Source organism: Pelobates fuscus, chromosome 7 (assembly GCF_036172605.1).
Source record: "Pelobates fuscus isolate aPelFus1 chromosome 7, aPelFus1.pri, whole genome shotgun sequence".
Lineage (NCBI taxonomy): Eukaryota > Metazoa > Chordata > Amphibia > Anura > Pelobatidae > Pelobates > Pelobates fuscus.
The window spans coordinates 76,402,918-76,422,142 of record NC_086323.1 but is presented as its reverse complement, the minus strand read 5'-3'; the positions used below and the strand labels follow the sequence as shown (position 1 = coordinate 76,422,142).

General features: G+C 39.9%; 1 protein-coding gene across 3 annotated transcripts in view; it reads right to left on the bottom strand.

Annotated features, from left to right (window-relative positions):
* NTNG1 (netrin G1) overlaps positions 1 to 19,225 on the bottom strand; it is a 262,767-nt gene that overhangs the window by 213,223 nt on the left and 30,319 nt on the right. For all 3 annotated transcript variants that reach the window (XM_063426081.1, XM_063426082.1, XM_063426083.1), the window contains exon 2: positions 12,526 to 13,275. In XM_063426081.1, coding sequence (XP_063282151.1) covers positions 12,526 to 12,756 — 231 coding nt within the window. In that variant the 5' untranslated portion in view covers positions 12,757 to 13,275. The remainder of the gene's footprint in view (positions 1 to 12,525; positions 13,276 to 19,225) is intronic.

Here is a 19,225-nt window from a genome sequence, read left to right as displayed (position 1 = left end):
ATATTTTTTTGTTCTTCTGTGACGGGAATCAGGGTCCGTAGATGGAGGACCAGCCTTGCACGTGTCTGGCCTTGGCTACTTAGGAGCTCTCACTTCCACTCTCTCATTTAGCTTCCCTGGTTCTTTCACTGACTTAATTTCTTACTTACTCCTACTTGTGGAGAACTACTATCAGCTCCCTTTGGCCTTTCTGGATATATGCACATAAAAACACTTTTGCAGGTCATTTCCTGTTGCTATTTCTGCTGTATTAAAAAAAAAAAATTATAACTTTAAATATAAAATAAAAAAAACACCTTATCCTTACATAATGAGCTTTCTACAACTACCCCAAAAGTATTTATCATATCTAAAGTACAGTCTATTGTAGACTCTTTCCACTCCACCAGTGACCATCTCTTGCCTTCAGTCCAGAACATGAACCTTAAAGTCTAATAACAGGACAAGACAAGGCCTGCTCGCACATTATAGGATGCCCTGCATTATCCTATCAGACTTTTAGTTTCCTGCATGATAAATCCATACAAACGTTTTATCTTCTGACAAAACTCATGTAGACAGATCCCTGGTGCAAACATTTTTTCGGGCTCTCCCATACAGGCCTAGGGTAGCCAAAAGGTACATTTCCAATTGTCTTAAACCTATGACAAAGTTTTGTCAGCTGTACACTACCATTTTCCCATCCCTGCAAGGTTGTATGTGTGTGCAGTGCTTGTGTGTGCATGTATGCGTGTTTCTGTATGGAGTGTGTGAATGTTTATTTGTGTATATAACTGATGTTAGAATGTAGGGATGTATTTATGTGTAGTGTTGGTGTTTGAATGCTGAATTCTGTTTTGTAGTGTCAGCATTTCAATGCAGATGTGTGTTTGTGTTTGTGTGCAAGGGTCATGCCCCAGTTACCGGTAATTCCTTGTCTCTTCCGGGTTGACGGAGTTTAGCCACACCCCCTCTCTGACGCGGTCTCGCCACGCTACATAATGCGACCGCGCCAGATACAAGATGCTGGATTAATGAACAGCGTTACCGCGATATCAAACCGGCTGAAAGTTTCTCTGCAACCTACCCGTGTACCGAACCGGACTGGAACTCGAACTAACCTCCTTCTCTTCTCCTCGACCACGGCTAGTATCTGGACTTCTCTCATCCTGCCTCAGGAAGAACCTCCCCGGAGGAGAACTCCGGAACCTGAAGTTCATCCTCTGGAAGCTAAGTCAATTGTTTCATCTTTGATAAGAACTTCCTTCTCTCAAGCCTGCTGAGCATTCCTTCCATAGTCTGCTCTCAAGTTTCTCCAAGCATTTCTGCTACAGTCTGCTCTCAAGCCCGTTAAGCATTCAGGCACCAGCTGCTCCTTGACCTGCTATCTCTAAAACCAAAACGAATCTATGCTGTTACAACTTCATTCATAGCTTTCTTCATTACCCTAAAAAACTGCAAACACCAAATGTGCTAGATTGCATGTATATAGGAAACTGCTTACTCCAATTAAACCAACAGCGAAGTATTTAAAGATACAGTACCTGTATTTTCCTATATTGAATAGACAATTCCTATTTTATTCTCTAATTTTCTAATCATCAATTTAAATCCTAAGAAATCTGCAGTTGCGCTCCACGTCAATCTATGTAAACGTGACAGCAAGGCTGTTTTTGAATACAGGGTTGTGTTTGTTTGTAGTGTCTGCGTTTGTATGCTGGGGTGCATTTGTGTGCAATATTGGTGTTTGCATGCAGTTATGTGAAGAATGTGTTGGCGCTTTATAAATACCAGTAATGAACCAATTAATAAATGTGCTCACATATACAAATACATTTCCACACAAAAACACATATGCACATGGCCAAACAAACATACACACAAATACACTGCCACACAGAGATGCAAACACTGGCACACACAAATTGACACACATGAACAGATACAGTGACACACACAGATATGCACACACACACACATGCATATTTACACACACACTGACACAAATATACACACCGACACACATGCACAGATGCACACACGTATACCATTGAGTCACCCTCACTCTGAGTCCAGCTCTCCTCCTGCTGTGTGTAGTGTCTCCACCCAGAATATAGTGAACTTGGATGCAACCCTGTCTCTATTTTGGCGCTGGAACTTCTGGTCCCAGGATAGACTACATGCAGTCTGTGGAACTTAACCCGCTGAGGCCCTGTACAAGTCACACCAGCTGTACTGCTGGTAGTTCTGCGCCCTGTGTCACTTCATGCATCATTTTTATTCTACAGTACTTGGTGTATTGATTATGGTGGCAGGAGTTCCCCGGTGCCTCCTCCTGCGCATTGTAAGGTGTTAAACCATTTTTGAACAGTCTGATTTCTTACCTGGGCTCTGAAGTGTTCAGTAAACCGCCTCCACCACAGTCTACCAAGCTGCCAATGGCTTAGTTCATGGCTGAGAGCGGTCAGTTGATTTCAGGGCATTCAGCTAGCTGTAATTGTTATGGTGGTTGGACTGTTCCTTTAAACTTTAGTAAATATATATCGCTATACCTCAACTGTCCTATGTTTACATCATACATGCAAAGCTATGTAGCAAGCTCATTTTAACAAATGTATCAAGATTTGAACCAGATCAACAATATTGAATGCATTTCTGCATTTTGATTCTATGCACTGAAAAAAAGGTCAGGAGTTTAATAGGACACTTTTTTTTCAGGACTGATATATTTCTTATTAGTCCCTTGAGCACAGCTATTATCATTTTATCTATATGTGCACTAGAAAACAGCATTCAATCTAGAACTGCTAAAAAAACAGGCTGAAATTTTATTTTTGCAGAAGCAGGCAATATATTTAATAAGAATTGGAAAGGAAATCACTAAGGCAGTTTTCTAAACCCCATATGTATCATGTAGGAGAGTTGCAGAGCTCTCTGGCAAAGAACAGGTGCATTAGTATGGATTGCTGTATGATAATCTAAAGACATTATCTGCTAGTCAGGTCAGGCCCTGGGGATACAAAATCCTGATGAAGGTGTCAGGAAACCGATTGGCTGATAATATGATTTCTTGTGTGTTTGTGTAGTGATAACGGATTTCTCCTTCTCACAATATAGGGTCATTACTGCCTGGTTTATGTATCCTCAGCTGGTGAAATCTATGGAGAATATGTTTATATTTGACTCTGATTCCACCTGAGATAAACTGAAAACTGTGTGCGAATTTGTAAATATGTTATATAAACCAAACAGGTATTGCTGTAATTCAAAATTAGCAAGTTTATTCTAGGCACGTTAAAATAACACTCCGAACACAATAACCAGTACAGCTCAACCAATTTGAGAATGGTTTGACAATTTACCTGCATCTTGCCGGTGCCTGCTGTAATGGTTATGGTGCTTGAAGTGTTCTTTTGAAGGGACACTATAGTTTCAGGAATACAAACCTGTCTTCCTGACACGATAGTGATGGAGTACATGTTTAGCTCCCCTTCCCCTCTCTCTGGGAAGATGAGATGTTCATAAACTTACCCTTTCTGTGTTTTCATGGCTGAAATCATCAACCTTGTTGATCTCAGTCAATCCAATGCTTTACCATAAAAAAAGCCATACAAAACGCTGTGCTCTTCCAATCAGCATTTCCTCATAGAGATTCATTCAATCAATGCATCCATATAGCCCTAGACTAGAAAGCACCTCTAGTGGCCGTCTGAGTGACTGCACCTAGAGGGGTTCCAATGCAGCAATGTGAACTCTGAAAAGTGTTTACAGTGCTAAGACTGCAGAGACAGGCTACAGACACCAAGGCCACTGCATTGAGCTGTAGTGGTCCTGGTGACTACACTGTCCCTTTAAGTCACCAGTAAGGGACTATACTGTCCCTTTAAGTCATGCAGTCCTAGTCAGTACTAGTATCTCTGCAGCATTTCTGGGTGGGTTGTAGTCCAGCTTTTAGCATAATAAAGCTGACATGTGAAGCACAGCTTCCCCCAAACCCCTGCTGTGCCCATAAAGCACATTCAGAGATTTATGGGATACACACACCATTGATTTTGAAATTTAAGGGTGAATCATGAGAGTCACTTTCTGGTCTGGGCAGGGGGTCACAGACGCTTCATAGGCTGAGGATATGCAGCAAATGCAGGAGCGTGGACATTTTTTTGTTTTGTTTTTTTTTCGTTCTAATTTATTGCTTTCCCATAATATTTTATTTTTATTTATTTATTATTGCCATTTATATAGCGCCAACAGATTCCGTAGCGCTTTACAATATTATGAGAGGGGGATTTAACTATGAATAGGACAGTTACAAATAAACTTACAGGAACAATAGGTTGAAGAGGACCCTGCTCAAACGAGCTTACATTCTATATTAATGCATTATCTATATAACACATTCATAAATATACTTTTCAGGATTCGAGTGTCCCATAAAGCTGAAAAGGTACATTCAAATGTGAATCCCTTGACTTTGCAGCCTAGAGGAACACAGTTGCATCAAACTGGTGAGGTTTGTCACATCCCAAAACTACATTTTCTTTTGGCTCACTCCCTTGTGGGAAGTAAAGGCAACAGCTAGCAAGAAGAATTGCTAAAGTGATTAAAGACAAGCAATTACTGTGTGTCTCTGTTTGAGCTGTTCTCACTCTCCTCACATCCTCTCTAATCTCATTCATGTCGAGTAGAAGGTAGGGTTTAAGAAACTAGCGTCCCCAGCCTGTTGAGATGTACCGTATTTTTCGCTCCATAAGACACACCTCACCATAAGACGCACCTAGTTTTTAGAGGAAGAAACCCAGAAAAAAAATATTCTGATCAAACTGTCCCATAGTGTTTCTTACTATGGGACAATTTGTACAGAATATTTTTTTTCTCCCCTGTCCCATAGTGCCCCCCCCTTCCATAGTCTTCTCCTCTCTCCCATAGACTTCATCTCCCCCCCCTCCCCACAGACTTCATCCCCCCCCCTCCCCACAGACTTCATCTCCCCCCCCCTCCCCACAGACTTCATCTCCCCCCCTCCCCACAGACTTCATCTCCCCCCCCTCCCCACAGACTTCATCTCCCCCCCCCTCCCCACAGACTTCATCTCCCCCCCCTCCCCACAGACTTCATCTCCCCCCCCTCCCCACAGACTTCATCTCCCCCCCCTCCCCACAGACTTCATCTCCCCCCCCCTCCCCACAGACTTCATCTCCCCCCCCCTCCCCACAGACTTCATCTCCTCCCCCCTCCCCACAGACTTCATCTCCCCCCGCTCCCCACAGACTTCATCTCCCCCCCCTCCCCACAGACTTCATCTCCCCCCCCTCCCCACAGACTTCATCTCCCCCCCTCCCCACAGACTTCATCTCCCCCCCCTCCCCACAGACTTCATCTGCCCCCCTCCCCACAGACTTCATCTGCCCCCCTCCCCACAGACTTCATCTCCCCCCCTCCCCACAGACTTCCACCCCCCCTCCCTCCCCATAGACTTTATCCCCCTCCCATACTGTCCCCCTCCCCTTGTCCTATAATTACTTACCTGTCTTGCAGCGTTGGCCGGCAGCACAGAGCGCACCGCGGTAGTGGAACTTGAATTTCATGTTCCGGTTTCCGGCGGGACTGAAAGGAAGTGCGCACTCAGCTTGTGCGCACTTCCTTTCAGTCCCGCCGGAAACCGGAACATGAAATTCAAGTTCCACTACCGCGGTGCGCCCTGTGCTGCCGGCCAACGCTGCAAGACAGGTAAGTAAAGCTTCATATTCGCTCCATAAGACGCACAGACATTTCCCCTCACTTTTGAGGGGGAAAAAAGTGCTTCTTATGGAGCGAAAAATACGGTATTTATAAAGTCTTTGGTAGGATCCAACTTGAAAAAGCACACTAATGACCAAAGTTACATTTCAAACTTTCCTTTGACAGAGTAGGAGATGAAAAATCGCCCCAAACATTTGCTTCCTCCAAAATTATGGTATTCTTGTGGATGTCCAACATAATTTTTTATTTCATTTTATAATTACAGGTGTCCATTATTTTTCACTGGACAACTGAAAGGACGTCTCTACTGAGGGCTAAAACAGGTGGCACCGGCTTAATCAGGGCTTAGAGAAATAAGTTTAGACACGTAATGCGTCCCTAAGGGGCTGTCTTCTGAAGCTAAAAGCAAGGATTAAGGGATTTATAAAAGGAGGGGTGATATTCAAAGGGCAAAAAATGGACAATAGTTTTGTAGGGAGCGAGTTAACCCCTTAACACCGCAGCCAAATGTACAAGTTGTGAACGAAACAAAACGTAAACAAAACCTGGCATTTGCGCTATATGTCTGTCCAACCGTAATTCACCTCTTTCATATTAAATGCACCCCCCCTTATTATATATCATTTTATTCAGGGGAAACAGGGCTTTCATTTAATATCAAATATTTAGCTATGAAACATAATTTAATATGAAAAAAATGGGAGAAAATAAGATTTTTTTTGATTTTTTTTGTTCTTCATGACATTTTAACTGTCAATGTCATAATACTGTTTGCTTCTACTGCAATAAAATACACATATTTGTATTCAGCAAAGTCTCACGTGTAAAACAGTACCCCCTATGTACAGGTTTTATGGTGTTTTGGGAAGTTACAGGGTCAAATATAGCGTGTTACATTTGAAATTGAAATTCGCCAGATTGGTTACGTTGCCTTTGAGACTGTATAGTAGCCCAGGAAATAAATTTACACCCATAATGGCATACCATTTGCAATAGTAGACGACCCAAGGTATTGCAAATAAGCGATGTCCAGTCTTTTTTAGTAGCCATTTGGTCACAAACACTGGCCAAAGTTAGCGTTTGTATTTGTTTGTGTGTGAAAAATGCAAAAAACGCCAATTTTGGCCAGTGTTTGTGACTAAGTGGCTACTAAAAAAGACTGGACATACCCCATTTGCAATACCTTTGGTTGTCTACTATTGCAAATGGTATGCCATCATAGGGGTAATTTTCATTCTTGGGCTACCATAGGGTCATAAAGGCAACGTAAGCAATCTGGCGAATTTTAATGTGAAAAAAATTAAACACAAGCCTTATATTTGACGCTGTAATTTTTGAAAACACCATAAAACCTGTACATGAGGGGTACTGTTGTACTCGGGAGACTTCGCTGAACACAAATATTTGTGTTTCAAAACAGTAAAAAGTATTGCAGCAATAATATCGTCCCTGTAAGTGCTGTTTGTGCGTGAAAAATGCAAAAAACGTCACTTTTACTGGCGATATCATGGTTGTAATACATTTTACTGTTTTGAAACACTAATATTTGTGTTCAGCGAAGTCTCCCGAGTAAAACAGTACCCCCCATGTACAGGTTTTATGGTGTCTTGGAAAGTTATAGGGTTAAATATAGTGCTAGCAAATTAAATTCCCTATACTTTCGGCATGGGTGGTCAGGCAGGTCCCGCTAATTGTAATTAATTAGGATACCTAATTATGTAAAATTATTACATAAATATATGTGTAGAATTAATATATGTATATATATACATATGTGTATATATACGTATATATCTATATATTTTTTTTTAATATTTTTATTTATATATAGGTATATATATAGTGATATATACGTATATATTTATGTATATAGATATATATATTATTTCGTTCTAAGTGTATTTTGATATAAATATATATATATTAATATCAGAATACAGTTAGAACGAAATAAAACACATCTATATATTTTTTAATATTTTATTTTTAATTATTTTTTTTATTTAATTTTTTTACGTATTTACATATTAATTTTTTTTATATTATTTATAAATATATATATAACAATAATTATATATATATTTAATCAGTATCAGTCTACGTGTAATTTGATATAAATATATATATAATTATATATATATTAATATTAAAATACACCTAGACGGTGTATGTGTGTGTATGTATATGTGTATATATATACTTAGATCATATATATATAATATATATATATGATCTAAGTATATAATTTTTTTTTTTTTACACTGTTTTAACATTTTATTATTTGATTTTCAGCCAGCAGGGGGACCAACTGTCATTACAGTTGGTCCCCCTGCTGGCAATGCAGCAGGCAGCTATACCGGCCATGTGATTGTGAGGTCCTCGCAAGGACCTCACTCTCACATGGCCGGGAGGGCTCCTGGAGGGCGGACGTGCCGCGGGGGGCTCCCTGGGAGTCCCCCGAACCGCGATCGCCGGCGTGGGACCGCCAGCGACCGGGTAAGTTACTAAAAACCGGAGGGCGTACTATTACGTCCGGCGGCGTTTAGAGCCGCTTTTAAAAGGACGTAATAGTACGCCCTCCGGTCTTAAGGGGTTAAAGAGGGTGATATTTCTTGTAATGCTTATGTGAGTTTATGACCCACTTATTTTTGTGATCAAATTACTTAGACAATATATTAAGTATATTACAAAGTTAAATGCATTTCCAAATATATTTAGCAAATATTAAACATATGAGACACTCACATCAAACACTTTGAGTACTTACAAAAAAAGGATACTGTAGGGTAAATCACAAGCTTTTGTGTGTTAGTTATTGAAACTTTTACGGCTTCCAGTGAGCCAATATTAAAGTGACCACAATCCCACCATTCTGATAGTTTAAAACAACAACACTTTCACTATTATCATACTGGTGTAAGATACCCTACAATAGAAAAGATATATAGGTAGATTTGGGTCAAAAAGAGGAACTGTTCCACCTAAAGAGGAGAGTGATAACACCGACCTAGTTGATATTTTATTAAACAATTCTGAAGTATCTGTTCCTATTATTATTATATTATTGCCATTTATATAGTGCCAACATATTCCGTAGGGCTTTACAATATTATGAGAGGGGGGATTTAACTATAAATAGGACAATTACAAGAACACTTACAAGAACGATAGGTTGAAAAGGACCCTGCTCTAACGAGCTTACAGTCTATAGGAGGTGGGGTATAAAACACATTAGGACAGGAAATAGCAATCAAATAAGGTGGGAGTGATGCAGAGCTGGAGGAGAGAGTAAAGTGCTGCCCTTTAGGAGAGGGCAAGAGACTATGTGAGGAAGAGGTTACTCTGGGAGGCCAAAAGCTTTTCTAAAGAGATGGGTTTTAAGGCACTTCTTAAATGATTGAAGACTAGGGGAGAGTCTTTTGACAGTAGGCAGGCTATTCCATAGGGAGGGAGCCGCATGCGAGAAGTCCTGCGAGCGTGAGTTGGCCGTACGGGTAAGAGCAGCGGACAGGAGAAGGTCACGGGCAGAGACCTATCATGCTCTATACTCCAATGTCTCATCTTGCCCCACGTATATTTTTCTAAACACCGTCCATTTGCAAGACTTTTGGATACTAAGCCTAAATCATATATCCTATCATCTATTCAGAATTTACACAACCTTTTTATTTACACAGAGGTGTCAAATAATAATAACAAATAATAACAAAGTATTTAACCAGGAAAGGTACATTCAGATTATTCTGGTTTCTAAGTACATCCTGGGGATGTTACCTTAGCCCAACATCCAGGGGTTGTTACTATCACCCAATTTAATGGTACTCATTTTATCTACCTCGGAAGGATGAAGGGCTGAGTCAACCCTGCCAGGATTTAAATCTGCGACCCAAGGGTTTAGAACAGATTCTGCTGATGCATTAGCCCACTGAGCTATTTCACCAGCCTTGATACTTGATAAATGACTAAAAAGCAGAGCTGATTCATTAAATAAGGACCAAAATATCTCCATTCTTGTCAAACTAGTTATCTTTTCCAAATCTGTTATTTAGTCAGTCATACAAAAAATGTTTTTTCGTGTCGCTACAACGCAAAATAAATGCTTTAATGTATCATATTACTTATATAAGCTTTTTATAACACCCCCTGCTTATTTCCTAATAAATGTCTTCAGGATATTCTTGAAATTGGTAGAAATCTCAATATATTGCTTCTAGTGAAACACTAAATAAAATCTTCACAATATTTCATATCCACTGTAATTACTCTGAAAATTGTTCTAATGCTTTATATAACCAATCCATATAATCCCTTTATTGCTATCTATAACTCCCTTAAGCCCTTCTATGTATAGCTACCAGTATTCATCTTAATATTGCAGGCAATGGAGATTAAGAAATAAAACCTTATAACCTTGCATAAAGAGGCTATTATTTCAGTTATACATTTTGCTTTTCGGGTGCTTTTTTAACCCATATAAAGTCCTTTGTTGAAAAACCAGTAACTATAATTTCATAGTGGGGCTTTATGGTTGGTGATATATGAAGAATAATAAATATGTCTATGTCTCTCTATGGGTCAATCATATTTTTCAATTACCATCTATCAAGACCTAAAACTTGGAATAAGAATGAAAAGGTGGATTTGTAATTGAAGGCAGAGTTTTGCAGATGTTTTGTGATCTATGCTTTTCATGATACATCAGTCCAAAAGCTAGACATGGCTCAGGGTGCCCAACACTTTTTTCTTTCTTGTATTACTAACCTATCCTACCTACCCTGTGGGCATTTGCCTTAAATGGGCAAAACTCCCTATCTCCATATAGATCAGTAGATGTGTTCGGCTATTGCTCTTTGTTACATTAGTGCTCATTTTGTATAATATAAACCTTACCGACAGAGGATCTTAGAGAAAGGTTCTAGCATTTAGTGAGTAATTACATGTGCTTCCCTAACAGCCACTGTATTTCCTTGGTGTATTCTGTTAATGGTAGGTCATACCCTTAAATACAAGAATTGCATCTAAGCCAAGACACGGTTTAAAACAGCACAACAATGAGATGTATGGATGTGAGGATTTAGAAGGGATATGTAGAACTACACTAAAGTTTTGTCTACTTGAAGGAGGAAAACAGACTGATCTACAAAAAAAAAAAGAACTATCTTCAAATGGTTCTTCTCTCCCAAAAAATACTTTTTTTTGCTGGGACTCTTTAATATTGTTATATCTCAATATTTGTATGTATATATATAATATTGTACATATATATGATTTCTTATTTGGCACAGTCTGTATTTCTTATTTGGCGCAGTCTGTTTTTTTGGGGGTGTTTTTTCCTTGTTTCTCTTGGATATTAGGATACCCAAGTAATAGACCTTATTCTGCTGCCTTTGGCGTTAGCACTGTATCTCCTCTTCTTTTTCCCTCTCATGTATCATCTTTTACTCAAAAGACATACTCAAGTATATATGTGTTTGCACCAACACCCATAAATTTAGGGCCAGCTAAAGCACATGTGAACCTCAGGAGCTTCATAGAGTATGAATGCAACATACCACTTCCATGATTCCACATTGGATTCCTGGATTCCAGAGAGAAGAAGCTATCTTGGTGAGCAAAGCAGATGTGATTTAGTTCCCGTGGCTGGCTAAGGACAATGTTCATTCAATAACCCTGTTAGGCAAGTTAATTGACTTGACCCTTCTCCCTGCTGGTGGTTTGGAGTGAGCAAGTCACTTAACCCACTACATACTGCATTATTTTGCACACTTATGAGCAATTTAGCAATCTGATCGGTGGTTTTCTGGTTTGGTTTGATTTTTTTAGGAGCTAGCAAGGGATAAATCCAAAGAGATCTTTGCTATATAAATTATGCAATCCTTAAGATAATAACAGTACACCATTAAGAAACATGGTGATATATTTACAGTAATGAGAGAGCAATATAGAGATTTACCTTAAATGGATAATACGATAGGATGAAGAGATGTTTGTTGTTCAACAACATTACATATAAGCAGGATAGGCAACACGTTTAGCCATATAGTAAATATTATCTTCAGCATAAGCACAATGGCAGAAATAAATAAATGGCAATTTATAAAAATGTATCACTCTAGGCTTGATTTCCATACATTGCAAACTGTTAATTTATGATCACCCTTGCAAAAGAATGTCTATTTCCAGGTCTGCTGAAATTATGTAACGGAACATTTATTATTGTAGTATGAATTCCATCAGTGCATTTTAGTTATACAACTTTCCTGCAGTGTATAAGTCAACAGACATATGTTAACACTAATCTGTGCATCCTATCTTATAGTGGGTCTTATCCCCTGTGTCAGAATCCAAAATCAGGTCACCTGTGCTATTTTAAATGAGTCCCTATTGGATGAAAGAGGCACATTACATTTTTTAGGCCCCAGGCAACTGCCCACATTAAGTTGCTTATGGTAGCAGCATTGCTTTCCCCAATGCAATAATGATTGTTCTGACACTGAAAACAGGCACATTATGGAGTTTTGCAGAAATCCCCTTTTTTTATATGTAATATTAGACAGCTACAGAATGTGTTTATTAGGCAATGCCAGTTACATTCTTTGAACACATGTTCAAAAAGTTAAGTACCACCCCTGTACGTATTACCTAAAATCAGCATTTTCCCAAATATAGATTTATGAATAATTTATAAATAAACATTGTAGCTAATTATTTGTATTAAAAAAAAACAAAAAAAAACTTTATATAAAAATATATTTTCTCAAACACACGAATGAGAATACTTTTCTTAAAATAAACATTGTTCCTTACCATGGCACAGAAGGGCTCTGGAGGGTCGCCACAGGTGCTGTTGGGAGGATCGATTTTTACCTTTAGATACTGAGTCATGTCTACAGATTCTGGCTGACAAGCCATATATTCCCAAATTAGGCCCTCGTCTGACATTGTCTGCATTTTGCACACATCATAGTGACCGTGCTGCATTGCTGAAGAGACGGTCACCCACAGGGTGTGGAAATGAAGAACCAGTAACAAGTACATAATGAAATCCTTCTCGATTACTTCAACAACTGAGTAACTCCAAGATATTTTGTTTCTACAATCTAAAAATGGACAAGGTGCTATCAGTGTTGAAAAGTTCAGGACATTGGTGGGAATCCAACATTATTAGTGTCCTCCAAAATACTCAAAGGGTCATAACGTCACTGGTTTAACATTAATGTAGCAGTCTGGTGATACATGACATGAAACGGAGGTTGAGGCACCAACTCGAGGATGGTTGTAGAACACAAATCTGGTAATCCTTACTGTAAGACTACGTAGAATTGCTTGATTATTGTTAAAGTATCATACGAGACCTGCAGTGCATCTTCTTTTGTTGTCCAGAAATATATAGTTTTCAGAATAAATGGATGTAATGCTAAAAGGAAGGCTTGAGTTACAGTGATGGTAAGCCAAAACGAGTCTTTTGTTCAAAGGTTCTGGATAGAGTGAGATGAGATTAGATTAGTACTCGGTATCAATCAATCAATCTTCTTTTACCTTTTTTGGCTTCTTCACCTTTAAAGAAAGAGAAAAAAACACAGGTTAGAATTCATTGTCTGAAAAATCAATGTATTCCTGTACTAGAACATAGTCTGACATTTGATGGATGTTATCAATAAGGACGACAGATAATCATTCTTTGAAAGGTACTCATGTTTTGTCAAACCATTTGAAGAAAAAGGTCCATGGATTGAAATATACATTGAAGTATGATATCCACTTTTCCGGTGCTGATGTAGTATAATATAACCACTAAATGGCAACTAACATTTAACAGCAATAATGATCTGGATAGAATGTCTAAAATTGAAAACTTTTACTATAATACAAGTACAGTCTGGGAAGTAGGTGGAGTAATGCAAGCTTACATTACTCAACCCAATTCCACGCACAGCATAACTGCAACTCTGTGACAATTTCTTAAAACAATGGCCAACTAAACGATGTCACCACTGAAAATCAAACTAACATCTACTAACATAGGATATAAGCAGATCATGCAGGCAAATAGATAAACAGGTAGCTGTTTGGCATCACAGTCAATCACCTCCTTATTCCCTTCACATGTTACCACGTACTATTATTTCTCTCTGTCATCATCTCCAAATTCCTCTGCTACCTCTTGTCACATCTCCACATTTTGACCTTTAGATTGTAAGATCATGGACAATCTAGCAAATGACTCTGTACAACATATCTTTAACCCCTTAAGGACACATGACATGTGTGACATGTCATGATTCCCTTTTATTCCAGAAGTTTGGTCCTTAAGGGGTTAAGGGCTAGATCTCTACTCACGAGCAGGGGCCAGCCCTTTTTACATTTTGTATTGTTCTGTTTATATAGTACTGTCTTTGTCCTAATTGTACAGCACTGCAGAACACGCTGGTGCTTTATAAATGCTAGTACTAAATAAAAAGAATACTATATCTAAGTGCTCAGCAATGATAATGAACATCTCTACACAATAGAACAATTAGTATTTGAAGACAGAACAAATGTAAACGATAACACTTTAGCCACTAAAGTGAGAACTGTTAAAAATTACAAGTGAGTTTTAAATTAAATGTAACATTTTAGACCAAACTAACCTAACTGAAAGCTAAGTGGAGAATTGTTTTACTTTGGCGCTATTTAGGGTTAACATATCCACCAAGTTTTTTGGGACACACATAACTTCATCATTTTGATTGGCAGCACATGAAAATGCTGCCCTGTATGATGGATAATGTACAGGTAGGATTCCTGACTGATTTAGTACCAGATTTACTACCGCCAGTATATAACTTCAACATACTGTAGGGCAGCACTTTCTGTATATAGTCCATCAATTTATATAAATTATACGTGCCCTGGAAAACATGGTTGATATGGTATCTTTAGATTAAAATTAGAATTTCACTTTGAATTCACATTGCATTTTTTAATGCTTTTGTTTTATTCCCCGTAAGGCAGCACTGGCTACCCCTTTTGAATTTCAGATATGGTGGTGTAATAATTTCAGATAATTTTCAGTCCCCATGATTGCACAGCCAGCTGGGTGCATATCATGGTGGTGTAATAATTTCAGATAATTTTCAGTCCCCATGATTGCACAGCCAGCTGGGTGCATATCATGAGCCCATTAATTCTGAACAGCTGGAGATTCAGATTTTAGCCATAACTGTCCCAGCTTAATAGAAGGGTCGTAATGAAGGGAGGAATGCCCCTTTTTAATAGAGAACAAAAAGTGCTCCGTGTTTGGGCTCAGACTGGCAGCCGACGTAATGAAATGCCAGCAGATGTTGTAAGTTGTGTTTCCATGGCAAATTCATTTTGAAAAATGACTTCATGCATGCACGTGCAAAGTCCCAGTATATTCAATTCATAAAACAGTTTCGTTGACATGTGCCATGTGTGTGGAGGCGTTTAAAAAAAATATCTCTGGTGCCAAAGCAGTTAAGTCTTTTAGAGAATCCTGGTGTACCTCAGCTGAGTAGTCTCTTGACACAGCATGTTGTTGCCATCATAAAATCTGGCATTAATATAATATGCTATAATTCTGCTTTGTTAAGATGTTCTGTTGCGGGGGCGTGGCCTGCGACTGCATGGAGTAGTCGCATAGACAGAGAGCTCCGCAACCACCGAGCCTAAAGCTACATCAAACAAGCCAAAATCGAACAGAAAGTTACCAACCTGGGAGCCCCCTCACCCTTCCACCCCATGGCACCGTCTAGGCAGCTAAAAATGACGGACCCGAACCGGACCGCCAAAAAAGACCGCCCGCGGCATAAGCAAGATGGCGACGGCATTACCTCAGAAGCCACAGATGCAGATACCCAACTAATTGAGGATACAGAAACAATCCACCACGGAGACTCTCCGGTCATCAACCACAGCCTCCACATAATGCTGCAGGACCTGAAAGAGTCTCTCAGGTCAGATTTTAAGCAAATTACTAAAGATCTCTGCGACGAGAAAGATGGAAAAGCTCCCAGAGCCATACCAAGGAGTCAGTATCTACGCCGACTTATCAGCGGCCACTATGGCGAGGAGACGAGAATTTATCAACATCACTAAAACTCTCTGCAATCGACAAATCCCATACAGATGGGGCTATCCGACTACACTATTAATATGGTACAAAGGCAAGACGGAAGTAATACTGGAACCAGAGGTTGGAATGGCGAAGCTAAAAGAATGGGGCCTACATCACAACATGGGCCAAAGCTCTCCCACGCGCACACAGCCGAAAAAGTTGAGAGCTGAGTGGATGATGGCGGGAGCGGTATCGAAATCCCCAACACGAAAGGAGTAGTAACTCAAGGACCCCAAATGTCCATCCCAGGGCCGCTTTATTCACTTGAGTATCACACGTTAATCTAACTGTATAGCTTTACTATGTTATCTTAAATGTACAACTACTGTCGTTACAAATTTCATTCAATAACGGCTTAACTGTTAGCCCACGGGTTATGTACCCTATACTAGAGAATGACTTAGACTAATGTATAGATTTACTATGTTCTCTTAAATGTACAACTACTGTCGTTACAAATGTCATGCAATAACGGCTTAACTGTTAGCCCACTGGTTATGTACCCTATACTAGAAAATGACTTAGACTAATGATATAATAGTGTGGTTAGCACCGCACGCTTAACAAGATGCTCAACCCCTTTTAATCCAAAATGGCTCACCGATTAAGCATTCTAACACAGGCTTGACTTCGGTGGAGACTCCAACCCACCCCCTTTTGCCCATTTTTGAGGGATGGCGATCTCTCACCTGTGGCAAACTTTATCCCTGTGTACGACATGGGATTTCCTAAGTTTACCCCCTTTTAAGTTAATTCCGAATTTGATTTTGATTGTGAAATATGTGTTACCATGCTTAGTAATGTTTCTTGATGTGATGTGATATGTGAGGTTCCCCAGATATGCCACACACGCCACAGGGGTTAAAGTTAAATTAACCCACAATACACACCCAATCGGACATAATCGCAACATTGACTCCACACACGGTCCCCCTGGTCGGCATAACATGACTCACGGGTACGAGGTGATAAACGGCTATACACTTAGGTACCACAATGTCTTTGGCAACGTTTAAAATTTACTCCCTAAACGTAAAAGGCCTAAACAGCCCACACAAGAGGCGTCTTCTCGTTCACGAGATGCAGAAATCAAAAGCGGCAGTTATGTGCCTCCAGGAGACGCATCTCTGTGTCCACAATCCCCCCAAAATATACTCCAACCTCTATCCCCAGGCATACCATGCTTATTCACCCCACAAATCGAGAGGGGTTGCCATTCTTTTCCACAAAGATTGGGTCTTTCAAGAAACTAGTAGATACACAGACAAAAGAAGGGAGGCTGCTAATTCTAGTAGGGAACTTAAACGGAATGCTGATTACAATAGTTTCGTTATACGCCCCAAACGAAGCCAAAATTGCGTTCATTCACAAATCCATGAATCAACTCAATAGAATTAAACAGGGCCACATGATAATATGTGGTGATTTCAACTGCACACTGAACCCTGATCTCGATATACAACGGGAACACCACAGACCCTCTACTACACAAGCGAACGCAATAAGCACCGAACTACGCAAATTGTTGTTCCACAACAATCTCTATGATACCTGGAGGTCTACGTACCCGAAGGAAAGAGATTACACCTACTTCTCACAGGTACATAGAACGTACTCAAGGATTGATCTATGCCTAGTTGACAAGACGACCCTAACTAACATAGATGAGATACAAATAGGGCAGAGGACATGGTCCGACCATGCTCCACTGTCAATCATTTTCAGATCCCTTCACCTAGCAAGGGGCAGGGGGAAATGGAGTCTTAATGAGAGCCTCTTAGATAACACACGTATACTAGACACCATAGTCAAAGAAGCGACCGAATACTTCACCCTTAACACCTCAGACTCCAACCTGATTTCAACCATATGGGTCGCACACAAGGCGGTTTTACGAGGCATACTCATAAGAGAAGGGTCCAAACTTAAAAAAGTACTATCGATAGCCACAAACTTTTACAGCAAAAACTGGTATCCCTTGAAACACGCAACAAATCTAACCCATCAAAATCTTTGACATCACAAATCACCGAAATACAGAGGGAATTACATGGTCTGGAACTCTTGACCACCGAAAGGTGGATGAGATCCCTCAAACTCAAGTTTTACACACAGGGGAACAAAGCAGGCAAGACATTAGCCAACAAATTGAAAGCCAAACAATTACAAATCAAAATTCCCTATATCGAATCTTCCACGAAAGGCAGACTGTATAACCCCCTAGACATTGTTAATGAATTAGCGCATTACTACGATAAACTATATAACCTGAAACAAGACCCCCCAACCCCCCAACCTACTACTGCTCGCATAGAGGCCTTTTTAAACAACATTTCCTTACCGAGGCTCTCACCACAAGCCTGTAAACAATTAGACGACCCATTCACAGAAGAAGAAATTCGTAAAACCATTATGTCCCTGCCTAAACATAAGGCGCCTGGCCCAGATGGGCTCTCTAACTATTATTACCACAAATTAATGACAGTCCTGACAATACACCTTACAAAATTATTCAATGAAATAAAACAAACAGGAACACTTCCAATGGAGATGCTAGAAGCACACGTAGTCACCCTACCTAAACCAGGCAAACCACCCACTCATTGCGAAAACCTTAGGCCAATATCCTTATTAAATGCTGACATAAAACTATATGCAAAATTGTGGGCATCAAGGCTGAAACATCATCTCCCTAGCTTGGTGTCTGGCAAACAGGCGTGATTTGTCCCCGGCAGACAGGCAGGAGACAATACTAGGCACTTCATCAATTTAATCAACTGGGCCAATACAAGTAAACAAGCAGGCGTAGTTCTTGCGTTGGAAGCCGAAAAGGTGTTTGATCGCCTGAACTGGCCGTATATGGAAGCTACACTACTCAAAATGGGGTTCACTCGCTAATCCCTGAGGGGAATTAAGGCGTTATACCAATCTCCCTCAGCCAGAGTCTTCAACTCTGGCTTCCTGTCGGACACATTTCACATAAGCAATGGCACACGCCAGGGCTGTCCACTGTCCCCATTGCTGTTTATCCTCTGCCTTGAACCACTTATAAACCACATCAAACACAACCCAGAGATAGCAGGTCTAAGCACCCCAGCCGGGATCCAAACATTAGCCCTCTTTGCAGATGAGGTACTCGTGTATGTCTCAAACCCATTAAATTCCATCCCAAAATTGATGGACCTACTTCTACTGTATGGACAAGTTTCATACTATAAAAACAACCTCAAAAAGACACAAGCACTGCCCATAAACATTCCTCAGCACGCAGCGCAGACACTCAAAAAGATACACTCCTTCGATTGGAGGAAAGTCTCCATAAAGTACTTAGGTATCAATTTGACCAAATCAATCCAGCATCTACCCAAAGAAAATCACGTCCAGGTG